Source organism: Ctenopharyngodon idella, chromosome 21, assembly GCF_019924925.1.
Source record: "Ctenopharyngodon idella isolate HZGC_01 chromosome 21, HZGC01, whole genome shotgun sequence".
Classification (NCBI taxonomy): Eukaryota; Metazoa; Chordata; class Actinopteri; order Cypriniformes; family Xenocyprididae; genus Ctenopharyngodon; species Ctenopharyngodon idella.
The window spans coordinates 26,160,459-26,188,088 of NC_067240.1; the positions used below are offsets into that span (position 1 = coordinate 26,160,459).

The 27,630-nt window shown below is 37.2% G+C and overlaps 1 protein-coding gene and 1 long non-coding RNA gene across 9 annotated transcripts in view; one reads left to right on the forward strand and one right to left on the reverse strand.

Moving 5' to 3' along the window:
• The window catches only part of LOC127504122 (uncharacterized), a 1,137,365-nt gene that overhangs the window by 166,217 nt on the left and 943,518 nt on the right, over nucleotides 1-27,630 (forward strand). The gene's annotated exons all lie outside the window — the stretch shown is intronic.
• Nucleotides 1-27,630, reverse strand: part of LOC127504095 (rho GTPase-activating protein 26-like) — a 115,384-nt gene that overhangs the window by 67,891 nt on the left and 19,863 nt on the right. For all 8 annotated transcript variants that reach the window (XM_051878518.1, XM_051878521.1, XM_051878517.1 and 5 more), the window contains exon 2: nucleotides 3,514-3,609. In XM_051878518.1, coding sequence (XP_051734478.1) covers nucleotides 3,514-3,609 — 96 coding nt within the window. The remainder of the gene's footprint in view (nucleotides 1-3,513; nucleotides 3,610-27,630) is intronic.

Here is a 27,630-nt window from a genome sequence, read left to right on the forward strand (position 1 = left end):
TTTAATGTCATGTATCTGAATATATTTGTAATTACAGATTTGTGATGAAGACGTTGCAATTTAGCACATTTAAAATCTACTAACTATAAACGTAATATCAAAGAACACACTAGTTAAAATTATAATCAAGTACATGTACTTTAGCATGTTAGACAACACATCAAAATAAGTGTACTTCTTGAATTAAAATGTACTTTAAAGTAGGGCTGGATAAAAAAAAAAAATTTATTTCTTGATTTTAATCGATTCTCATTTTTACGAACCTATATCGATTCTTAAATCCCAAGAAATGATTATGTTTTCAGTTGATGAATGAATGGATGTAGTGCGCCTCCCATTCAATAAATCGCATATAAGCTTTGTGCTTTGTTACTTTTGATATGAAACAAAATCTGAGATTTCAAATTCTGTCCATTTTATTATGAAATGTAAAAAAAAATATCCGTTTTGGCACTGTTTAATGTTGCCTGACGATCGTTGTAGCGCCTCAGTTCATGCTGACTCATCGTCTCCTCTGATTTAATACCAGTTATAGCGTGAAATAAATATGAATGAACATCTGAAAGTATGTTAAAGGTGCAATATGTAATATTTTCTGTCCGCTAGAGGTCGCTAGAGGCCTTTTCAAAACAAAGGTGTAGCTTGATGACGCCAAGTTTGAGCGCGGAATCTTGGGACATGTGGTCTTCACCTCACAGCCGGTGGAAAACAATTGGGATAGGACTCGGGCAGAAATCATGTTCAAGGATGCGATTATTAACGTTATTGTAGTATGAAGCAGAGCAGGACCGAGTGTTGTGGGAGCTGAACGAGGCCGCTGGAGCGATTGCGCAACACAAGCCGCAGCTGAACCTTTATTATGCCACAGTCGCCGGGGCCGCTTCCGCTTTTCCGGTCATGAGTATGAGGTAACACAGCTCTGTTTATCATATTAGATACATTTGAGTGTGTTGAAAATTACGTTATAACATTACTCTGTGTGTTCACTCGGCGGCTGCTGTGAGACACTTGTTGCACACTGCAGTAAGCTAGATCAATTTTATAATATCATAATAATAAATGCTGGATGGCTTGTGTTGATAAATGGCATGCAATTAATTTTTAAAACGTATTGTGTGATGGAGAAAAATCTGTATTACTGTTATTAAAAATAAAGCTGCATCTGATTATGATATATTAGCTACTTGACAAAATAGTGTTTTTCTCTGAGGCATGGAAAAGCAAGGTACTCACAAAAAATCAAGAAAATTAGATTTAAACAATAAGACTAAACATGTTGAGCTATATAACAACAATTAGTTTTCTGTCTATAAATATATCAAAACAGTTGTTCACTTGTCTATTAAAACATGTAAATATTAAAGCGTCTTTGGTGTTTCCATGGTTTCTACAAAATAAAACCAGAAACCGAGGGTAACGCGGGTATGACGCAATTGACAGGCGACTCCCGATACGTCCCGGAGCCTTGGTTTAAAATTGCAATTTTCTCACGATTTACAAATAGTTGCAAACATTTGGGATATTGTAAGTACTCAAGTGAACAAAATATATAACACTGGCCTAGTGGTTTTTGGATATTTTACTGCAAAATTCTTACATATTGCACCTTTAAAAGAGAGAGTAACGTTTCAACTTACCGAAATCCGTATCATATCTGATTCTCATGTAATTGCTCAATCTGTGATTCAACCGTGGGAAGACATCAATAAACGTCACGTCACGTTAATGTCACATTTACCTCAGGAAAACCATATTCAGTGAGCATAAACTCGTTAGTCAGCTAGAAAATTGAACTCTAGAGAGAAGCATTTTGCTAAATATGTGCACCATATTCATTGTAATTTTTAATGTTCTTCAATATTTATTGCATGTTTGAATCAATCCGTCGAGTTTTTACGACAGCCCCCATGTTTATATTTCAAAAAACGAATTGGAGTAGAAATACATTTATGTAATTGTATAGTTTGTATTATAACTGTATTATTATAAAAACTTATTGAGTGTCATTTAAGAGTTTGTACACAAATCAGTTAATTTTAACCTTCAATATTATAGTAATGTAACTGACTTCCATGTATAGTTTACAGCATTAGTTGAGAGATTTTTTTTTCCTTGAGAAAATTTGCCATGTACAGTACCTGATATATATCCAAAATAATCAAATCGAATTGAATCATAATCAAATCGAATCATGAAATTTGTGTCAATACCCAGCCCTACTTTAAAGTAAAACTTTTAATATGACATTATTGTGCACTTTTTTAAAAGTCTACTTATGAAAGTGTAGTCTTTGTAAGTACAGTGGCTTTTTATTTCATGAATATTACATTATCTTCAAATACATTTTTTAAATACAAAGTACATTGCATGTGCACATTCAATACGATTAAGTGTGCTTCTTTTTCACAAGGGTTGGACTGTTGCCAGGGCGTTGCTAAGGTTTTAGGATGGTATTTGCTATGCTAAGTCAAAAAGAAAACCCATCATCAAAATGATATTGTGGTCCCTAGATATAGCTTAGGTCCTTACTTTAGTGCAAGTCTTGGGGATTTTTTCTTTCTTTTTTTTTTTTTTTTTTTTTCCTGTTTTATTGTCCACCAGGCAAAAAACATAAATCAAATAGTTATAAAACTAGTAAAACACCTCCATATAGAACTGATGCATTATATGGCATTCATGTCTGCAGCAAACATGTATGTGTATGTGCATGTATGTCTAACAATGTGCAAAAGTAACAGTAACGCTTGCCTTTCAGTGCTTGGCACTACTATAATCACAAATAAAGCAGCTAACTCATCAAATCTCTCATGATACTCAACCTCAGACATGCACTGGATGCATTTACTAAGAAACTCCAGAGTCCAGATATAATAAAGCGGGCTCTGCTGTGGCCTATGGTTTTAATGTTCAACTTCATAAAGAACAATGTCAACAGAAAGTAAGAGACTGCAAGGCTGCAATTGAAGATGAGATCAGAAGAAAGGCAAGTCAATACTTGTTCCTTCTTCAGATTCAGCCAAGCAGGATTTCAGCAAGTTTCCATGTAAGGTGCCAGGACTTACAGAAAGCCACAAAAATTCCCACAGGTTCCAACACTTGATGCCACACCGTCAAGAGGAATCATGGCAAATACATAAAAGCTGAGCTGAAACCTTAGTTTAATTGTGGCATAGTAGATGCTCAATGAAATGGTCTTGTGGACGGCGCTCAGTAAAATCTGTCTATTTGAGTTTAAAGCTTGTAATAATGAATATATTGTGTAAGAACTGGAGTGGATTCAGATGGCCATGGATCAATTTGTACTCTCTTCAGAGTAACAATAATGAAGCTGGTGCTTTTAAGGTTGAGTTCATAGATCTCATATGCTTTCGAATGGTCTATGTATACATTGAAAAATGTTTTTGGGGTTAATCCTGATAATACTTTGGTTTCATGCTGAAGTTAAAGTTTTTAGTTTTTTCATTACACTGACTTTAATATCAAACATTCAAAAAAAGTAATGTTATGACTTACCAATGCATATCTCATCATCTGTTTCTGCATCGCCAATGCACTGGAATTTAAACTCGTTCAGCGACTCTGCAAACTTTCTTTTTGCAGTGGACAAATCTATAAAAGATGTGACAAGATGTGTTAAAAGTATGCGAGGCGAGAATAACACAAGGTGACAAAACCACAAATTGTCAGTCAGAAACTGAGAGACTTAGAACATGCACTGCACTTTGGAAACTTTGCGGTGTCTCGGTTTTTCAAGACACAAGACTGACAAAGTGAGTGAGAGTTTGGTGAGGGAATAAGAAAAAGAGACTGCAAGCGGAAAATGTCCAAAAAAGAAAGCCAAGAAGAGACAGAATGAGCCCAAAAGACCCTAAAAATAAATAGTGTTTGTCATGGAATGAGAATTTGGCTGGTCAGATCAGCTTATAAATCGAAGACAGGCCCCTTGGTTTTAGATTGTCAAAACTATGGAAAAATTCTTCTTCAAAATAGCAAACAAATGAAAAACTTGCACGCAAATGAGCCGAGCTAGATGTCAACCTCAGAAGCACTTTTTAGTTATCACTTGAGGTATACTTGAACAATAATTCACTATATTTGGTTATCTGTTTGGGAAATTGCAAACCAGAATCTATTATCTATAGAAATCTATAGATGTTCCACTAATCATTAAGATTAATCACTTGGATTAAATGATAGACAAATTTATTAAACTGAACAAGAAGAGATGCAAATAAAACGTTTGATAGTATTAACACTATGAAAGGCAGTTATTGTTAATGAAATGTTTATATAGATGAAACATATGTAGTAGAAAAGATTTTGTGTATCATACTAACTGAAAATGCTGAAATGCTTGTAAAAATGTACATTTTTGATAATCTGTTCTGTACGGAAGCCCGTTTCCGCTACTAAATAAAAACAGTAACTCTCAGAATTCTGACTTCTTATAACTCGCAATTGTGAGAAAAAAAGTCAGAATTGCGAGGAAAAAAGTCAGAATTGTGACTTATATCACACAATTGCGAGTTATAAAGTCAGAATTGTGAGATATAAACTCGCAATTGCGAGAAAAAAAGTCAGAATGCTGAGATAAAAAGTCACAATTACTGTTTTTTTTTTTTGTTTGTTTTTTTTTAGTGGCGGAAACGGGCTTCCATAGTTCTGAGATTAGTACTAAAATTTTTGAAAATGTATTATTTGCTTGTGGTTCCAAGCCAATAAAAATAATAAACAAATAAAATTCATAGAGCTTCGTTAAGGGTTTTGGCATGGCAGTTCTTTTCAAAAGAATGGATTGATATGAGCCAAACATTCTGTATGTGATTGTCAAAGTGTCAAAATCAAAAGCACATTTTGGGCAAACTTAAATTTGTGTGTCATCTCTCTTGAATACAAATGACACAAGTGATAATCAACTCAGTGGAAAGTTTGCCAGCACACAAATTCATTAGGACATGCATTTTACTTCTTGTGAAACAAATTGACCCAGTTCTTCACGGAAAGAAATACCACTCTGTTTGGCAGTGGCTTGCTTTGGCTTACCAAGGTTACAAGACGTTTTAAAATGCATGAACAAAACTGTGAAATTGTTAAATCTGTTTCAATCTCTACTAACAAAATTCACACCAATTACCAGTGCAGTTATGACAGAGCAAACACAACAGCCATCTAATGGGTATGTTCAAAAGCATAGTAGTTTTTGCTTTGGCATCAATAATCATTTAATTTTACTAGTATTGGGAGTTCGACTGCTGATATTTTGGTAAAGTGACAACGCTACTTTCCACTTGGTATTTATTTATTTTAGCAGTCTGGAATCCAAAAATGGATTGTTAACTAACAACCGGCACTAAAAATAATCAGCTTGAATTGACATCCACAACCTTTTTCCTCTACATGTCCTCTAAGAACACAGAATTCCCCACAATTTTTCTCCTCCAGTGTGCCCTGCTTCCTGCCTTCTGCCCAGCGACACAATGGTGCCGTCCAAGCGCCCGGAAGGAATGTACACATACAGTTGTGTATGTGTGCACAAACACTCACAAACACAAACCAACAAGACAGGAAATCAAATAAAAAGATGCAGCATTTTTGTTTCCAGTGGAATGCTGCTGATGCTCTATTATGTGATGTCTGAGTGCACCCGAAAACTTTAGTTAACATGCTGCTTGCTTGCACAGTAAATTTAAGTTTTAGGGGCATTTTTTAATCTAAACCAACCATGCCATTTTCAGTTTCATTTTCTGATATTATGAGACTTCTTAGTCCTCTCAATGAAACCTTTTTCTGTTTTTTTTTCCATGTTTGGTGCACCACATGGCTTTTTTGGTCACACCACATAAAAGTTTTTCAAATATTTTAAAGGGATGGTTGACCCAAAAATGAAAATGCTGTCATCAATTACTCACCCTTAAGTTGTTCAAAACCTGAATGAGTTTCTTTCTTCTGTTGAATACAAAAGAAGATATTTTGAGGAATATGGAATATTGATGGATCCCACTGATTAAATACTATGGAAGTCAACAGGGACCATCAACTGTTTGGTTAGCAAAATTCTTCGAAATATCTTCTTTTGTGTTCAGCAGAAGAAAGAAACTCATACAGGTTTGGAACAACTTGAGGGTGAGTAAATGATGACAGAATTTTCGGTAACACTTTATTTTAGGGTCTTTTAACTAGTTGCTTATTAGCATGCATATTAATAGAATATTGGCTATTTATTAGTACTTATTAAGCACATATTAATGTCTTATTCTACATGACCTTATTCTACATTCTTAATCCTACCCAATACCTAAACTTAACAACTACCTTACTAACTATTAATAAGAAGTAAATTAGGAGTTTATTGAGGGAAAAGTCATAGTTAATAGTTTATGTGTTCCCTATACTAAAGTGTTACCGAATTTTCATTTTTGGGTGAACTATCCCTTTAACAAAACTGCTAGGTTTATTACTCCAAACAAAGATTTTATTTTCCTGAATTGTATTCTTTGTAATAAAAAAAAAAAAATTAGTTGGAGTGATTCCTGTATTCTGTACACACAAGGAACAATAACATGCATTTGTATGTGGCTGCCACCCCTAAAACTTTGACAGTGAAGTGAGAAAATGGAAACACTTGAAGTATGTAATGGCCTTGTTTCGAAAGTTTCCTGCTCTGGGATGAGACGGAACACTGCTGGTGTGGAACGGATACCAGCTGCTGTCTGCAGGGAGCTCCCATTTATGTAAGGGAGGATCGGCCCTCCCAAATACTTCATCATCATTCATCAACTTTTTCGGATGTTCCTGAACGTGTGCATTTTTTGGCTCAATGGCTCAAATGAGATACAATTTCGGTATAGGCACTATTGCTATTGAATAAATCATACAAAGACTGAGAAGCTCACAGTGTCTAACTAAAACCAGCGACAGTAGAAAAAGATCAACATTTTTAAAGGGATAGTTGACCCAAAAATGAAAATTATCCCATGATTTACTCACCCTCAAGCCATCCTAGGTGTATATGACTATCTTCTTTCAGACGAACACAATCTGAGATATATTAAAAAATATCCTGGCTCTTCCAAGCTTTATAATGGGATTGAATGGCGCCAGTTTTTAAGTTCCAAAAAGTGCATCCATCCATAATAAAAGTAATCCATACTACTACAGGGGGTTAATAAATGCCTTCTGAAGAGAAGCGATGGGTTTTTGTAAGAAAAGTATCCATATTTAAAACCTTATAAACTATAATCACTGGCTTCCGGCAAACATCCGTACGCAAGTTGAGTTCTGGCAGAAGAGTGACCTCTGACCCGACGCATGACATATTGATGAGCACAGAGACCAGTCGTGAATTAGAAGTCTAAAAAGATAATTTTTAAAGAGAAATGTCAGAGGATTTCAATATAAGAGAAGAGGAGCTTGAGTTTGTTGCCCAGCCCTATTTGTTTGAAGCACAAGAGGCGTCTAAGCTTACGATAATCCTACATCCTGCGTCATGGTCGGGTCAGAGTTCACTCTTCCGCCGGAACTCAATGTGTACGGCCGCTCCCGGAAGCCAGTGATTATAGTTTTAAAAATGGATATTTTTCTAATAAAAACCCATTATTTCACTTTTTGGGCTTCACTACCATTATAAAGCTTGGAAGAGCCAGGATATTTTTTAATATAACTCCGATTGTGTTTGACTGAAAGAAGAAAGTCATATACACCTAGGATGGTTTGAGGGTGAGTAAATCATTGGATAATTTTCATTTTTGGGTGAACAACCCCTTTAAGCAACATGACAGAAGCTTGGCTGTTTTCAAAAAAAAAATATTTTTTTCCCAGTAAGAACTTTGTCAAACAAGTACTAGTGTTTGGAAAAATGCTACATTGCTACATCCCATATCCCATTGGCTGAACATCTGATGTATATGGCACACAAAATGGGAAACACTTCGGGAGTTTTGAAGTTGTCATCCGATTGGTTGAGTTCTACAGGATTTCTTGGAGACGTGTGTGTCAACTGTGTCAACGCTGGATGTTTAGAAGTATGGAAAGTTCGAGGCACCATTGTTGCAGTAAACTTAGTAGATGCGCTCTGCTCTGTCATCGTAGGGACATCGACTTTACATTTTCACGGCCCTAAACATGATGCGGAACAAAACAAACTGTGATTGGCTGCTTTACATGTCAGTCAGACCGCCCTTGGCCAATGAAAGCTGCGATGGAGTCCAGACCTTCTGCCATTAGTCTGAAGGTCTGGCTATGCGTGACTAGCTTCAGTGTGATTAGCTTTTTGCTAGTAGTGCAGCTAGCTGCTTCATCAAAAGGGTAGCTTATAAGCTTATAGTTTAAATACATTAAATTCTGAGTATCTTGTAGCTTAGTGAACTGCAGTTTCTTCCCAACATACGGTATTTCTCATGCTCCCAAAATTTCTGCAATGCAATTGTCTGCATCGTAATCTGGAAGTGTTTTGGAATGCTAACAGAAAGATGTCATGAACAGAGCCATTGGTTGAGGTCCAGGAGCACATAACTCAGCCGCAGCCAAGTGAAGAATTGTAATTTGTTTTTAAAGACCATTACGAAAGACACTTAGCAGTCACTTTGTACAACCCCTTAGAACTGTTAAACATGATATATGAGTGTTATGCATCACAAACCTAAAAAAATCACAAACTGTCTGAAGGAGATCTGTCTATATATTGGAACACTACACATTATTATAATATAGTACAAGTGCACATTCAAAACAACTGCGCACACTTCTTTTTCAAAAGGGTTCTCATTTGAATTGAGAGCTGCAGTGGAAAATATCAATGAATAATGTAAATTTTGGCCTGTTCCCCATACTAAGCTATTGTATAAAGACAGAAGATGTTATTATATTTTCATATAATAATATACAATATGATTTTGTGGGTAATTTTGCTTCCACCTATTTATTCTGCATTCTTTCTGATACTCATTATAGAGGTAAAAAGTCACATCTAGAGCAGTACAGCTGATAAAAGCCTTTGCGATGGATGCCAGTGAAGACCTGGAAGACATATCTCTCCAGATGGTCCAAAAGGCAGAGCTTCCATTACACACAGCACTTTACCAGCAGGAAGCTGTACAGGGCCACACAGTGAGAGCTAGTCAGAAGCCAAAGTCTACTCAGCAAAACACAACCACATCACTGTTGGACACATACATTATAATGTCCAGTGAGACATTTTACTTGGAACGCTGGTAGGTGCAAATCAATTAAGATATAATTAGAAGAAGATGCAGATATGCATTCAAGTTCATTCATTCATAACAAAACAAACACTTTCTGACATGGACCATAACAGGGTTGACCAAACATGTTGCACATACGAATGGGAATTCGCATAAACTACGGAGAAATAAACATTGTGTCATACTTATAATGATGTCATTGCGATAGATCACACTGTTAAGGCAGGGTGTATAATAAATTTATATTTCAAATCTACAAAAAACAAAAAAACAAAAAACAGCATAAGATGTTGCAACAACAATTGGGTAACACTTCAGTAATGGGAACACACATTCACTATTAACTACAGCTTTTTCCTTAATAACCTCCTAATTTTCTGCTTATTAATAGTTAGAAAGGTAGTTTTTGTAGCATTTAAGTTTAGGTATTGAGTAGGATTAAGGGATATAGAATATGTTCATGCAGAATAAGACATTATTATGTGCTTTATAAGTACTAATAAACAGCCAAAATTCTAGTAATATGCAAGCTAATAGGCAACTAGTTAAAAGTGAGAATTGAACCCTGAAATAAAGTATTACCAACAATGGTTTAGTAACTTTGTCATTTAACAGACATGTCATCAAGAAATGTCTGGGCCATTTTTACATCCATATATACATATGTCATTTTTTACAGAGGGCTATTGAAAATTAAAAGGATTTTTCTTTTGAATTTGAGGTCAAATAATGATATTTATTGACAGTTTTCATGACACACTGGCCTCCTCAGTTTGCACATTCAACCCTCTATATGCACACCTTGGCAAAAAAATCACCATTGGCTAGTAAATTTTTTAGTTTACTCGCCAAAATATATATGAATGATTCCACCAAAACAGCTTATCCTTGTAAAATGGCACATCTTTTTCCATTAAGATACATTCATATTTGATATAATCAGAAAGTACATATTTATGTCAGTCAATCAAGCATCTTTTATTATAAAACTTAAGTAATTAGGAATGTGGTAACCATTATGAATAAAAATTTAATTGTCATTTTAACTGAACTTAGGACTGGTGGTGGTGCTTGAGACATTGTTGGTCAGTGTCAGTGTTGCCAAGTCCATGGTTTTCCCACGGGCTATTTTAACATTGTTGCCGCGGGTTGTTTTTCATGTCCGCAGGTTGAAGCGACCCTAAATAACATGATATGTAGCTCTGGAATGCGAATTTTACCAGGGAAACCCCGCCAAAAATGCGGATTTTACCCCCCGGTTTTTACTGGGGGAAACACGATTGGGTGGGTTTTGTTGTAAAAACCTGGCAACCCTGGTCAAAAACCCTAACAATAATACTAATAAGATAATACTATTAATTCTACTACTAATAACAGTATAAAACACACTAAGGATTGATGAGCTGCTCGGTTAATGAATATTAATCACGTTATCTGCATTCGCTCAAACTGATTTGCTGAAATCAAAACAGGGACGATAACAGGTCAGCGCTAGCCAATGAGATTGCTGTTTGCGCATTAGTTCCACCCACTACAAGAGAAACCGGCAGTGGCTTCTGCTTGTTCTTAAACTCTGAATAATTCTGAATGAACTCAGTTTCTTTTTTAACAGGTAAATACAACAGAGAATATAATTTGCATGTAGCGCGTCAATTCTATGTGGTATGTAAGACTAAGCTAAGTGACAGCGAGTCGTGCATCTTCACACTAGAGTTTATGGTCCGTCAAATACTCTGCACATCAATTGAGGTGAACTGAAATAGTGCGCTTGACACGAGAGCGAAACTCAAGACAAGGCGAGTGAAAATATCTGTGCTAAACTTATACTGTACTTAGCATCTAACTCAAAGACTGGCCAGTGAAATCTAACAATTTATTTATTAGCCAACATTATTTAGTCGCCTAGCATGAAAATTTTGTCACATATACAAGTGATTTACTCGCATTGAAGAGTGTTGACACAAAGTTTATACAGTTTTAGCTTTTGTATGTTTTATTGTTTTAGCACACAAAATGACATATCTTTTTGAAACAAGGTCAGTTCTGCATTTTTAAGATCAACACCTTTGCCGACAACACAGTCAACCAACATGAAGGAGACAGATGAGCAGTTGCCCAAGGAATGAAGGCCTGCAGTTTCACTCCACATCCTCTAATTGACCTCTGTGGAATTGACTCTTGTTGTTTTTGGGTCAATTTCAGAGCACTACAATTTCTGTTCATTTAGTTTAGTCAGCAAGATAAGATGAAAGCAGCAGCCAGCTGGGATTTGTGTGGTGACTGTGCTGACTGACGCTGCTGGCGCTTGCAGCTGAAGTACAGTTAAAGCAGTGTTAGCAACTCAATGAGCATGAAATGACTTGTTAACCTTCCAGAAACGGCCGCTGGAATACATTTCCTCCATTTGCAGCCCTCAAGGCAGAAAAAGTGAAATTGTCAGAACATTTAAATACCAATGAAATAAAACTTGTGTGTTCTCTGCTGTAGTGACATGCAAACAGGAAGTGGATTTTGATGGAGTACCGATGGGCCATGAAAGTGGATTTCCGACACTGATGCACACGTCCTTCAGAGAGGAGGAGGATGGTATGCCACAGGAAAAGGAAATTAGTAATAGGGTAGGAAGTGAGTTACAACCGGATACTTAATCCCTCTAATGTCAGCAAATACACATGATTCACTGCAACAAACTCATTAAAGGCACTGTCCCATGAGTAGATTCAAACCAACACTATTTGTACAATGTATACATTGTATATTTTTTTCTTCAGTGTTTGCTATAGTATTTTTTATTTTATTTTCGTACCTGAGCACTCCACATCCTGAGTACATCGTGAGTACCAAGCAAGTTTACTACAAATCAAAAAAGCCATACATATGGTGCTGTTTATCTGATGCAAAATGTATTTAAAATTTCTTAGTTTTCATGCACTATGCTAAAAGTGTAACATTGTTTTGTGCAATTAAGGAACCATGCGAAAATAAGTCTTTAATAATCAATAATCTTTCCCTGTAATCATAATTTGGATGAAAACTTCCCCTAGTGTTCATTTCAGAAACTGCAGCAAATTGTATGTATGTTTTTGGAGTTTTGCAAAAATGTAGGTAGCATGTTTTTCCAATGAGCCTGTTGTTATCTGCACACAAAAGTCAGAACAGTCAGATTCACCATTTTTTTCTGCATGCCAGACATTGTGAACCTACATTTGCATAATCCCTTTGTCCACCAAACACTGAATGGCTGGTGCAACATTAATAATTCATGGTATTAAAATGAAACTGTAATCAGCACAGAGCACATAGTGGATTATGACTGTTCAGAAGGCAGTAATCAGAGTCATTAGCATATGCATATGATCAAACATCAAGTCAAAATTATACATAAGGATATTATTATTGCAATTAGCAAAGCAAGAGCAAGTAGCCCTGTAGCAACCTCTGTCTCTGGTTTGTCTTTGGTCATATTGGTTCTGTGTCATTCTTTTGCCCTCTTTGTTTACTCTCTGTGGACAGATGTTCTGCAGATAAACTGTCTACACATGAAATAGCGGTTGACACGACATTTCCAAGGAGTTATATAGCATTGCATTTTCTAGAAATACATACACACATACAACACAATCACAAATTTGACATTGATTTTATACAACAATTAAGTAACCTGGATTTTAGATAAAATATGGCTAGCTATTTGGTTAATTTTTGCTCCACAAATTAAAAAAGTTACAAAAGAAGCCAAAGCAGAAAAAAAAGCATCATCTGTCAAACAACACACAGACTTCAAATGCTCATATGGAGGAACTGTGTGTTATGCTACTGTATGTTGGTAGCATAATGGCAGCTGAGACTCCTTTTGAAAAAGAAATTTAATTAATTAATTAATTACTGTCGAATCCAATTTCGGCACTGCATGATCTTTTATTTTCATTCTCTCTGAAAAGCCTGTGATGAACTATGTCTTGAATCTAATCCGCAGAACAAACAGAACAAATGAACAGTGTCTTACTGACTTGATCTGGCATCTCTATTATTTCTTGTTGCTTAAGTAATACAGTGTTTGCGTCTCTCTCGTATTTACTACTACATGAAATGAGCGAATTGGTGGGTGGGGCTACAGAGGCACTGATGTAGAATAAGGCATTGGTCTCCTTCTGCAGTGGCGGTCTTTCTTTGCACTATTACATCATACTGAGAAACATCCCAAATGAGTCATTTTGGGAGATTGGTTTTGATAAAAGCTGTTTTTTGACTAACGAGGAATTTTCGAGTTTTGAAACTTACAGGATATTTTTATAGCACAATGACCTCTTATATGTCAAAAGATTAAGGACAATTTGATTTCTCAGTTCATGACCCCTTTAAAGGCAATTTTTTCGATTAGATCCTCACCTCAACTGTTCCTGCCTACACATGACAGAATAACCAACCAAAATGGATCTAGCAGTGGTGCAAATCCTCCTTCTCACCCAGGGGGATTCCCTCAAGGACCCCTGGTGATTGCCTCTGTGTGTGTTTTATTTGTGCTGAACTCAAACCACCGACAAAGGCACGACTGCCCAAGGATTGTCCTCAAGGGATCTTTGTGAGTGGGTATTTCTTCAATGTGGATCCCCTTTCACAGTAGGTAAGGAGGAGAATTCGGGAATTCGCCAACACCTGTGAACCTTGAACCTTCATCCAGCCACCATGTCTGTCCTGGAGCCAGCACTCATTGACTTGTCCTCCCAGGAGTTAGTTCCTACCCTGTAAAACACCCCTAAAGTTCTTCCTCCTCCACCGGCCCAGTCCGGCTTGTTAGACTCTATGATTTCTTCCAGTTCCTTGGCCTTTCCTCCTCCACTGGTTCTGCCAGCCATGTGAACTCCCTGGTTCCGTCCAGTTCCCTGGCTCCTCCTCATCCTCCTGCTCTACCGGCCCTTCTCAGCTACCACGGTCTTAGGAGTTGTGGCATTGGGAACAGATCTGACCCTCCGGCTACACCTCGGTACCCCAAGCCCATGACTCCCTCCGATCCTGCGGTTCAACTGCTTGTTGATCCCTCGGTTCCACTGTAGTCCGTCTTTCCTCTGGCTCCACCAGGCTCCCTTGTCCCACTGTCTCCGCCATGGTCTGTTCTCCCCCTGGCTCCACCATGGATTTCCGCCGTTTGGCTGCACTTGGGCCCTCATCCCCTTCTGCTCCACCATTGTCCTCACTCCCACCGGCTTCACCTCGGTCCTCCAATCCTCCGGCTCCACACTGGTCCTCCGAGCCTACGCTGTCACTTTGAACCTCCATTCCTCTGGCTCCACCTTCATCTAAGACAAAAACGACTGTAGTATGTCTTTTTTGATTAGGGTCTCCCGGTAAAAATCGCGTCCCGTGGGGTAAAATCCACGTTTTTTGGCAGGGTTCCCCTGGTAAATATAGCATTCCAGGGACTAAATTTCACGTTATTGGGTCTTGCTCAAAGGCACCTCAGTTGTTTCCTGCCGTTATTGAGAATCAAATCCACGACCTTTGGGTCTGACTCTCTAACCATTAGGCCATGACAGTCATAGGAAAAAAATCCAAAAAATTACAAAGATTGCATTTATTGCCACCTCGTTACTGTTTGATAAGTAACCCTTCCTCATTTCACAGTAAAGTTTTTCTGTATGCATTGGATCAATATGGCTGAGAATGTTAAGACCCAAAAATTGGCCGACCGGATTGCATGTAGGCAGTACGTCAGTTAAAAAAGGATGCACAGCAGCTGAGGCCAAAAAGGTAAATAAATACAGAAAAAATAAACATCACCACTGTACACAATGAAAAAGGCTGTAACTTCAACACTCTCTATATACCTCAATATCCTGTTAATTACTTTCACTTGTATAAACAGTCAATTGTTCGCTTTGGTGAGTGAATTGTGAGAAGAGAAGAGTGAAAAACATAGAGAAAACAATGAACAAAGATGAGGATTAAAGTTGGCATATCAAGAAAAACAGGATTTTCTTGCTCTTTTGAATAAAAGAACTTCATTGTCTATGTAACATCTGTTACTCCAAGCTCATCCAAAATGATTATCCAAAAGTCCAAAATGATCATTTATTAGAACCAAGTTGCAACAATCTTCATTTTATGACATCAGAACCATGAACATTAACAAACATCTGTGCACATTAATAAATCAAGTGCTATTCAGAATTGAGCCACTGATGAACTGCACCACATTGTACATCATAACAGTGACCATTTACATATATTAGTCTTAAAGGTGTAGTAAACAAAACAGTCTCAACATAGTGGACTTATGGGAAAAATGTGTATGATAAGGAGAATGTGTAAAGCTCTAAGGTCAAATTTGGCAATTGTGCTCTTCGTATTAGTATAAAGAAGCAAAACAAAACAGTATATGAAACAGATGTAGCTGTTTTATGTATTCATAGTGTGATAAGTGAGGACACAGACAACATCACATGGTTTGCTTGTGCTGGATAGGTAAACAGGAGAGATCTCGTGACATGGATCCGTTTGTGGTGTACAAAAGAGAGCAGTCGAACATGTGCTGGATACACACCCTTTGTCTCGGCTAAAGCTGCTTTTCATTCAACCAGCAAGTGTCAGCATGAAAAGCAGAGAGCAGGTGTGTTTGTGTGTGCATGAAAAAACTAAAGCAAATTGTACAATTGGACAATCTAAAATATAATTTACCATTGCCATAACTGTCATGCACTTTTACACACAAAAAAAAGAAAGAAATGCATTTGGGGTGGAACTATCTGTAACAGAAGAGAAAGGTGTTCAGTGTGCTGTTTCCCATATTCTCCATCTGTCTGGGCTATGGGGCAGGGTGGCAAAACACAAGCCTTTTCTGATTAAAGGAAACATCCAAGCCTGGCTAAACCTTGCAAAAACTTACTATATCCAGTCTTTCTAAACCATGTAGAAAATATGTTATGGTCTGATGAGACCAAGATTGAATTTGTTTGTCCAAAATTGTAAAAGTTTAGTTTGGCGCAAAAACAACACAGCACATCAGCAAAAGAACAACAGAACATACCCATGGTAAAGCATGGTGTCAGCATCACGTTTTTCTTCAAATGGAACTGGGGCCTTAGTGAATGTGGAGGAAATCATTGATAATAGTTCATGATGAAGAGAACTTTCACCTTTCAGCATGACAGTGATGATCCAAAACACACATCTAAATCAACAGAAGAATGGCTTCAACAAAGAAAGTTCAATGTTTTGTAATGGCCTAGTCAGAGCCCAGATCTGAATCTATAGAAAATCTGTTGGGGGACCTGAAGAGGGCCACGCACAGGAGATGCCCTCGCAGCTTAACAGGTCTGGAACGGTTTTGCAAAAAAAAAAAAAAAAAGTGGGAAAATATTCTTAAGTCAAGATGTACCAAGCTGATAGACTCTTATTTATTTATTTATTTTATTTATTCTTTTTCTCTGAAATGTGTCACTTTGGTTTTCAGTAGCATTGCTTAGGTTGTATTTTTCACATTAAACGTGCAAACATTCTGATATGTTTTTTGTTTAATTTACATCACAAAAAGTTGCAATTCTAGTCCTAGTCCACACGTACATGGGTATTTTTATAAACTGAGTTTCCTCCATTTAAAAAAAAAAATCTCGTCCACATGAAAACGCAAAAACACGCTATGAAGCGCTGTTAAGAGCATGCCAAACCAACAGGTGGCGATATAACCCAAACCGTAAAGCCATGTTCGCCAATCAGAAGCCTTCGTCCGCCATTGCACAGACTCATGTAAACAAAGGAGATAGCGGTGCACAATCTGACGTCAAACAAAGGAGATAACAAGGCTCGCTCTGACGTCACAAGCCAAAATCTCTTTTCACTGGCTACACGACAACACTGCAACCGGAGTTTCTAAAAATCTTTACCCTGGCAGGAGTTTTCAAAAAGGTTTGGTTTCAGTGACCGGATACTGCGTTTGCGTGTGGATGAAAAGCCAAACCGCCAAGAAAAAGCTGCGGTTTTGAAAATACGTGTGGACAGGGCCTAATACATTTAAAATATACTCACTGGATACTTTTTAGGGACTAATCAGTAGGTATCTAATCAGCCAATTCAACACATTTAGGGGCCGTTTACATGACACCGTTTCTAAAAATGGTAAACTCTGCATGCGTTTTGGCCATTCATTTACATGACAATGAGATTTTGGGGACCTGAAAATACAAACCTTTGATCACGGGTTTCAAAGTGCAAGTTTTTGAAAGGTTTTTTTTTTTCCTCAAGTTTTTAAGTGTAGTGTAGTGTAAACTACAAAAACTCAAATTTGTGAAAACTGTGACATCATGCGCATTTGTATTACATGTTCAGTCTACAGGCGTGTAGTGTTTGTTTACAAAGTGACATCTGGCCTGGCAGCATAATACAGCGTTTTTAGCCGTTTTTTGCCTATTCTTGTGAATGGGGATCATTCTGATGATCTTATCGGCTGTACACAAAAAACGCAAAGGAAAAATGCTTCTGTTTTTAGTACATCATTGTCATGTAAATGAAACCTTAGGCATGTAGACATGGTCAAGATGATCTTCTGAAGTTCAACTGAGCTTCAGAATGGGGAAGAAAGGTGATTTAAGTGACTTTGAACATGGCATGGTTGTTGGTGGCAGACGGGCTGGTCTGAGTATTTCAGAAACTGCTGATCTACTGGGATTTTCATGCACAACAATCTCCAGGGTTTACAGAGAATGGTCTGAAAAAGTGAAAATATTCAGTGAGTAGCAGTTCTGTGGGTGAAAATGCCTTGATGCCAAAGGTCAGAGCAGAATGGCCAGACTGGTTCGAGCTGATAGAAAGGCAACAGTAACTCAAATAACCACTCGTTACACCCAAGGTGCAGGAGAGCATCTCTGAATGCACAACATGTCCAACCTAAAAGCAGATGATCTACAGTAGCAGAAAACACACCGGTGCCACTCCTGTCAGCTAAAAACGGCAAACTGAGTATACAATTTACATGGACTCTCCAAAGCTGGACAATAGAATATTGGAAAAATGTTGCCTGGTCTGATGAGTCTCGATGTCACAAAGCTCAAATCATCTCAAACTGATTTCTTGAACATGTCAATGAGTTCACTTTGGGATGTGGTGAAATGGGAGATTCTCATCATGGATGTGCAGCCGACTGCGTGATGTGATCATGTCAATGAGGACCAAAATCTCTGAAGAATGTTTCCAGCACCTTGTTGAGTCTATGCCATGAAGAATTAAGGCAGTTTTGAAGGAAAAAGTGGGTCCAACCCAGTACTAGCAAGGTGTGCCTTAGAAGTGGCCAAGCGTAAATAAACTTTAAATGTAATATCAAAAAGTTTAAATTATAATCAAGGACTTTGAATGTGCTTTAGTATGTTAGTCAGCAAAATCAAAATAAATGTATTGCTTTAAAGTACAATAAAACATTATTAAAACGATTTTAAAAGATTTTTTTTTTTTAAAGTGCACTTAAGTGTGATTAAAAACATAGTCATGACTGTGTACTATATTTAAGTACACTTAAATGTCCTTTTATTTCATTAATGCAAGTACAGTTTTTTAAAAAGCATACTTTTAAGATTTGAAGTCCACTATAAGTGTATTTTCAATACAGTTAAGTGCATCAGACATTTCTAAGGCCTATCAGAAGCCTGATGCTTCAAGCATGATGGCAGAGAGGAGGACGCATTCATGTCCAGTCTCTGGCAGGAAAGACATTTAAGAGCCATTAAAAGGACTTTTCTTTGTGTGAAGATGCAAAAACAAATAAATAAGGAGTCTGAACTCAATGGCGTCTCTTCTTTCAAGCCTTCCCCCATCTTTTCATTCTTTTTACTCTTCTGTCCTTCGGCCTGTCCCATATCTTTTCTCCACCCTCCCCATCCTGTTCTCGCTGCAGTGTTCGGCCACATAGCTCCAGTCTCCTAGCAACCCCGACAAAGAAGTTCCCAACAAAGTCAGGAAGATTTCTTTCTTCCTTGTTTCCCCCCTCTGACGGAATCCTACTTTAGGGTTTCAGGCTTTTGCCATGGCTGATGCTGACACAGCACCCAGAGAGTTACAAAGAGGTTTGGAGCTCACACTAAAAAAAGAAAATGAAAGCACTCCTAAGTTCTGTACGGTAGTGCAGCTTTGACTGCTGCCATTTTTAACACGCTGTTGCAACAATGAAACTGAATGTAGGTCTGCAACAGGAAAACCATAAAGTGCTTGAAACAGCATGAGCATCAGTTGGTTATGTATGCATGGTTTACCAAGTAAAGTATATATATAAAATTATCTTACCCCTTGTGAAAAAGAAGTGCACTTAATTGTATTAAATTGTACATCAAATCTTTAAAGTATTTTTTTTTTAAAAAGTACTTGAAGTACTTAAAATGAAATATTCACTTAAGTCAACTTCACGAGTTCACACTTAAAAATGATTCGATTAAAAAGAGTAAAAGAGTAGCGTATTTGGCGTGCTGTCTGGGGGAGGGCTCCAAACTCTGAATGTGGCCCGAACTCAGAATACTCCCCCATATCTTTGGTTAGGATAGTAACCAGTAGGGCTGGGTATTGACACAATTCATACGTCATAACTGATTTATTCAAACATGCATTAAATATTGAAGAACATTACAATGAATATGTAACAGTGCATAGCTATATTTATCAGAATGCTCCTTTCTAGAGTGCACTTTTCTAGCTGACTGAGTTTATGGTCACTGAATATGTTTTCCTTACGTGACATTGTTTACCAGCTGTTTTATTGACGTCTTTCCGAGGTTGAAACACTGATTGAGCTATTACAAGAGATATGATATGGATTTCGGTAAGTTGTACTGTGTATTTTAACATACCTTCAGATGTTTATTCATGTTTATTTCGCACTGTAACTGGTATTAAAGCAGAGGAGAGGATGTTCACATGCGCTCCGTGCTGCCACTTCTCTTTAACTGAGGCGCTACAGCGATCTGTCACGCCACATTAAACAGCGCCAAAACGGTGTTTATTTTTTGAATCTCATAATAAGATGGACGTCGTTTGAAATCTGAGACTTTGCTTCATATCAAAAGTAACAAAGCACAAAGATTACTGCGATTTATTGGATGTGAGGCGTGCTACATGTTCTGTTCATTCATTAACTGAAAACAGACTAGACTTGTCGATTCTTGGGATTTAAGAATCGATATCGGTTCGTAAAAATGAGAATCGATTAAAATCGAGAAATCGATATTGTTTACCCAGTAACCAGGCAAGTGTGAGGAGACGTGGTGGTGGAGGGATGCAGAAAAAAAAACTGTCGAGGAATTGTGAGTCAGCTCTGTATTTATAGGCCTCCTCTTATGCTGATTAGGTAGATCATTTGAACGTGCTCCTCCCGAACTTTGTTAATAAAACATCATTTAACAGCACTGTTAACAGCACAGCACGTGCTGCGTAACACGAGAATGAACCTCATTGGTTCTTGCAGAAGCTCAAACGTGCTGTAACACACGAGAATGAACGTCACTGGTTCTTGCTGAAGCTCAAACATGCTGCGTAACATGGAAATGAACCTCACTGGTTCTTGCTGAAGCTCAAACGTGCTGCGTAACACACAAGAATGAACCTCATTGGTTCTTGCTGAAGCTCAAACATGCTGATTAACAAGAGAATGAACCTCATTGGTTCTTGCGGAAGCTCAAACATGCTGCGTAACACGAGAATGAATCTCATTGGTTCTTGCTGAAGCTCAATCGTGCTGCGTAACACATGAGAATGAACCTCATTGGTTCTTGCGGAAGCTCAAACATGCTGTGGAACACGAGAATGAATGTTTATGTATGAATAAAAGCCTAAATTCAATCTGTTTATCATATAAAGCGATCGAGTCTCTTCAGAAAATTTGGGCTAAACCACTCAATTCATATGGATTAGTTCTCTCTCTATTATCTCTTTATGAACTTTTTGAAGCGTCAAAGTGGTAGTGGAGTGGACTGTCAGTGGTGGGACAGAAATCTCTCAGATTTCATTAAAAAGTCAACAAGGTCTGTTCTCCTTCTCAATGTTTTTTCTTTATGGGTAATGTAGGATTCAAGTAAATATAATGAATGAATTAAACAAAATAGAAATGTACATGGATACAACTGTAGGACAACACTAAGCAGCAACAAACAAACATGCAAACTGCTGGTTTTCCCAGTTGATAAATGTTGAATGAAGCGCTAAATGAACCATTGTATCATTTCTCTGACACGTGATATAGATCAGTTATGCTTCTGCAGGCGTGTAATCTCATCATATGTTGCTAACTAACATTGCTGTAACCTCATTATGGAAGCGTTTGCAACAGGGAAGGACAGTATTGAGGCCCAGCTGGATTACAAAAGAGCCATTATGAACTATTTAAAACGAGTCATTTAATCCAATAAAATTATTGGGTGTAAACAGCATTCCTGCACCTGGCTCACAGCTTTATAGCTTTATCTGTATGACACCTGACCTGAACGAACTGCATCCATTATTCCGGCTGACAGGTTACCGATGTGACTCCATGAACTCTTTCCGTCAGCTCCCATTATGAATGGGGAAACTGTGATGTATTTCAGAAAAGGAGCTCAACATAAATGTGCATTGAGTATTTTCAGTTAGTAGTTAGGCGTTACATGTCAACAATGAATGCACTGTGGATATGCCCAAGTAAACTTTGCGGTTGTAGGGTGTCTGGATATTCACGTTTGACACCTTTCTGAATACATATGAGGATATACTTTGATGAAATATTGGAATAACATGAACATCCCAAAAAATGTTGAAGTGCTACAAAGTCATTCTTTAACCTAAAAATGTCCTAGTAACCCTTAGTCGCAGGCATTTTTAAAATTCAGACCCTAAATAAATGAATGAATAATCACTGTCAAAACTATAATATATGTTAAGATGTTAACTGAACATGTTTTAAACACATTTAATGAACGTGAAAGTATTACATTTTCGTAGGCCACTGCTTTGGAATCATATTTATTGTGAAAATTTTAAATTAATTTTTGGTTTATCCATGTAAGAGTTACTCTGTCAACATAATAATAAGTTTAGCCTGACATATGTAATAAGATTAATAAATATCACATTTTATTCAGAGGCTCAAACTGTGCAAAAATATGCAATTTGGTGACAATGTTTATTTATATGGCTGAAAAATAAGATACATTTCTGATAGTTTGTAATGTTAATCAATGATATATTTGTAGCAGTATAGCAAACTACTTCCAGAAAATTTATATAAATATCAGCTGTCACACCAAAATATCTGCCCAAAAAATGTGTCTTAGTAAGATGACATTTAAATCCTTAGTGTTATGATCAAAGTTTTTATATGGGGTGCAAAACATATAATGCAATGCAATGATGATTGAGAAATTAACAAATAAATGTTCCTCAAAAGCCTGATGTACCATATTTGATACTCACACGATTTTTCCAAAAAATGATGTATGGATAATCAAGTAAACCTAAGTTACAGTCCAGTAAGTGTTCATCTTGAAATATTACCAACAATAATAAATGTATTCTTATGTTTACTTTATAAAAAACAGTAAAGATTTCACAGCAAAAAGACACATGTCTGAATAAAAAGGTTATATAATTTTAAGTTTATTAATATGAAAACTGCACTAAAATACTATTTTCAATTTTTATATTAAATATATATTTTCCAAAACATGTTTTACTTTAAAACTGTGAGAAAATCAAAGCCATAAATCTAAAGAAGTTGAGTTCCAAATTTGAGGTTGATATCTCAAAAAATGAGCTTTCAGTAAGATTTTGTTTGGGCGCAGTACCAAACGTTTCCACTAGAAGAAATTCATCTCCCATTCATTTTCAATGCACAAGCACAAGTGTGACTATATTTTTTAGGACAATTTTTCTAGTCATGTCCATGATTTTTTCTTTTTTGTGCTCACATAGCAAGTTCCGTATCATTCCGATGAAGTAAATAAGGAACTTTTGATTTCATGTCGACTTTACATGTTTACAGTTTAATGCAAGTAATTGTTTGGCTTGTCATTTTTATTTAATTTGAAATCAGTGTTTATGCAAACGCTCAGTCAGGCCCATTCTGTGCTCTTTTAATTGATACAACACCAAATTAGACTCTAAGAAGATAATGATACAAAAAAGTGGAGTGGATAATCAATATTCACTTTGATCCTCTTAGAACTCCTTCAAGCATCGCTTGCTTTCCCCAAGCAGAAATTAATCATTCAAATTATTCATGAGATTGGCGTGCCAACATGCTGAATTTGTGTGTGTGTGAAGTTTGCAGGAGGAAGGGAGGGCAAAAACCGACAGCACACGTCTCGAGATCAGTGTATGCTGGCGGAGGCGTTGGGATCTCCGCTTATGCTCACCAGGAAGAGGATTCTAGGTCAGCAGGGAAATCCCATTATTACGACAAGCCGTGACGGATAACTTTAAGCCTACATGCATGTGCTTTTGCGCTCACTTGTATTAGTGTGCCTTTGTGCTGTTCAAGAACTTCGAAGAGTGTGTTTAATTGTGTTTATCAGGGGCTGAATGTTTGCTTGCATGAGCTGCTTTATCCTTGATCAGAATGTAAAAAAAACACCAACGTGCTGGCATTGATTGCTAGTCAGTAAGCAGGCGGCAGGTGATCGCTGTTATCTGGACGAGGCAGAAGGGCTTGGGGAAGGTGACTGTGCCAAACAGACACTCCAAAAGAAAAAAACTTAAGGACTTGGAGGGTTGCATGAAACCCAAATGTCTGTCCATTTGAGGAGAATTCAATGAAAGGCTATGAGACCTGAAATTCAGTCCTGGGGAAGCTGCTTTTAAACTGTTTCCAAGCTACTTGTAGTACAACTACAGGGAAATAGTAAGTTACAAATTAACTTATAAAATGAAGAGGTATGTTATTACTTTTCCAAGCATTCTTTGACTCACTAGAAAATAGAATTAATCTTATATTTTCATAAAGACTTCATGGTGGGCTATTCTAATTTGCACCAGTAAGCAACCACCCTAACAACACCTTAGCAACTGCATAGCAATGCCCTAGCAACCACCCACAACAGCTATATCATGGTGGTGAGTTTTAGAAGTCACATGACTTACATTTCCTTTATAAAATGTAAAAAAAAAAAATCTAGTTTTAACTACATATATATCACATCATAAAATCAGAGCATAAACTTTCTCAAAAACAATACAGATCCCACTTATCGTGAAAACATAAAATCTATACTGCAACTGCTTAAACTAAAAATCACGCAAATCTATGAAACTGAATTGAAAACCGAGATAAAGAGTAGTTCTGTCATGACAACTCTCGGAGTGTTTGGCATGGTAATGGGTATGACAATGTTGATATGTTTGGTCTTGGCGGAATAGATCTGCTACGCTGCTTTTATTGCTGCTGCTGCTGCAGAGCAAGTACGGGACTTGCTACTGCCAATACATACACGACACACTGCTGTGAGCAAGTAAGACATGCTGCTGCTGCTGTACAATATAGCATACATGAATTACCCGTAACAGATCTATACAGGTGGAGCTGGGGAAGGTGGAGGGTTTCTGAAAGCGCATTTGCTAAGGCAAATGCTAACTCATGTACAAACCCGATTCCAAAAAAGTTGGGACACTGTACAAATTGTGAATAAAAAAGGAATGCAATGATGTGGAAGTTTCAAATTTCAATATTTTGTTCAGAATACAACATAGATGACATATCAAATGTTTAAACTGAGAAAATGTATCATTTTAAGGGAAAAATAAGTTGATTTTAAATTTCATGGCATCAACACATCTCAAAAAAGTTGGGACAAGGCCATGTTTACCACTGTGTGGCATCCCCTCTTCTTTTTATAACAGTCTGCAAACGTCTGGGGACTGAGGAGACATGTTGCTCAAGTTTAGGAATAGGAATGTTGTCCCATTCTTGTCTAATACAGGCTTCTAGTTGCTCAACTGTCTTAGGTCTTCTTTGTCGCATCTTCCTCTTTATGATGCGCCAAATGTTTTCTATGGGTGAAAGATCTGGACTGCAGGCTGGCCATTTCAGTACCCGGATCCTTCTTCTACGCAGCCATGATGTTGTAATTGATGCAGTATGTGGTCTGGCATTGTCATGTTGGAAAATGCAAGGTCTTCCCTGAAAGAGACGACGTCTGGATGGGAGCATATGTTGTTCTAGAACTTGGATATACCTTTCAGCATTGATGGTGCCTTTCCAGATGTGTAAGCTGCCCATGCCACACGCACTCATGCAACCCCATACCATCAGAGATGCAGGCTTCTGAACTGAGCGCTGATAACAACTTGGGTTGTCCTTGTCCTCTTTAGTCCGGATGACATGGCGTCCCAGTTTTCCAAAAAGAACTTCAAATTTTGATTCGTCTGACCACAGAACAGTTTTCCACTTTGCCACAGTCCATTTTAAATGAGCCTTAGCCCAGAGAAAACGCCTGCGCTTCTGGATCATGTTTTTAGATATGGCTTCTTTTTTGACCTATAGAGTTTTAGCCGGCAACGGCGAATGGCACGGTGGATTGTGTTCACCGACAATGTTTTCTGGAAGTATTCCTGAGCCCATGTTGTGATTTCCATTACAGTAGCATTCCTGTATGCACGCTGCACTGCTAAGGCCAAATGCTAACTCATGTATTTGAAGATTGAGCAGGCAGCTCATTGGCTACTAATACAGCAGGAACCAATCATCTGTGTCCTATAGATAATGATGTGATATGAACAGGTTGAGTTAAAGGACCTATTAGCCTGCCCATTAGAGTTTCATGTCGGAACTTTGTATTTAGGGATGCACCGATATGAATATTTTGGCCGATACTGATAACCGGTAATTCTTTATATTTGAAAGCCGATAACCAACATATTGGCCGATAAATCTAAATCCAAATTTTTATATATATTTTTTGAAAGCCTGATTACAAATAAATTATGTCCCAAGCACACAATTATAATGTCCATTATAATTTTATGTAGCTTATATGATAGACCTGCGCTGTACATGTTGCACTTAACTGTATTTTCCTTTTTGAAGTGATTTCAATCATATTTCAAGCAATTCAAAACCATCATGGTGAACAGTGCACATCTGAAGTGTTTCAGCTGAAGGAAATAATCCATTATTTATCGGCTTTAATATATTGGCCAAATTTTCTTATTGGGCCGATTACGATAACATTAAATATGAACGTATATCGGTCGATACCGATATTTGTGGCCGATATATTGTGCATCCCTAAGAGTAGTATTTAAAATGAATGGACAAATATTAAAATTCTAGCAGATTATGGTTGATAACCGATATTAAGACTGTAATATTTTAACTAAATAAATGAAACATAAAAAAAAACCTAAAATCAATAGATACTGCAAGACATCATAACACTATAATATGTACTGTAAGTGGATTCATTTTGAGATTTGCTAAAAATTATATTTATTATTATTATTCATTAATTTTGAGCATTAAATGAAAGCAGAGGTATTTAAATGTAAAAATAGAGGAAATAAGCTTGCATAATATTCAATTCTGATAATCCATTATCAACTGATAGTCTAATTCCAATAAATAATCTCTAATAATGACTGATAACCGGTACCATATGTCATCTCTAGTATTTAACTAAATGTTTATTTCGCAACATTAAAAGAAAAATCAACATGCTATCCAAGAACTTTGAACTCTAACCCAAACCTAAATTCTTTTTTTTTTTTTTTTCAAACGTCTCTCAACACTGCTTCAAAATGAAAGACATTCTAGTAGAGTGTTTCATTATTGAATTATCTGGCTTGTGCACATTGATATAAAACAGCAAAATGCTACATTTTAACCGCAATGCAACATTTTACCCTGCTACACCACTACTTCACTAGAAAAAAACATCTGGTTGCTGCGGCACACTATTTTGAAACATCTGAGCTATTGTCACACCACTGAACAAATTTATAGCAACTATTTAACAACTAAGTTGCTTCTCCTTTCTGAGAAATAAATACCTCTGAGATCACTGCACTTCCTCATTTATAATCATATACATGTGAGCAGCAATTTCTGACTAAGCGCTCAAGTTCAAGGGTAAAAGGACTGTATCCTCTTGGAGTTGTGCTGTTGTTGGCACTCTACGGTTCACAGGAATAATAGGCCGGAAGATCAAACTCACATGCTTCAGTAACTTCACTGGCTCTGCTGCTGTCACATGAAGAAAATAACTGGAAACTCACTTTCAAAACTCTTTTCAAAAAGCATCTATGTTCATTTTCACTTTTAACATCCTCTGTTCTGGGTCATATAAGCCCATTTATGACATAATGAATGAAGACAAGGTTTAGTAGGTCAGCTGCTGTCTTCATGCCTCACTGGAGGCCCAAATTGCTTTGGAAAGCATCTCTCAATAAGTTAGAATAATAAGAAGAAGATTTGGCCATATTTAGAAGTTCAAAT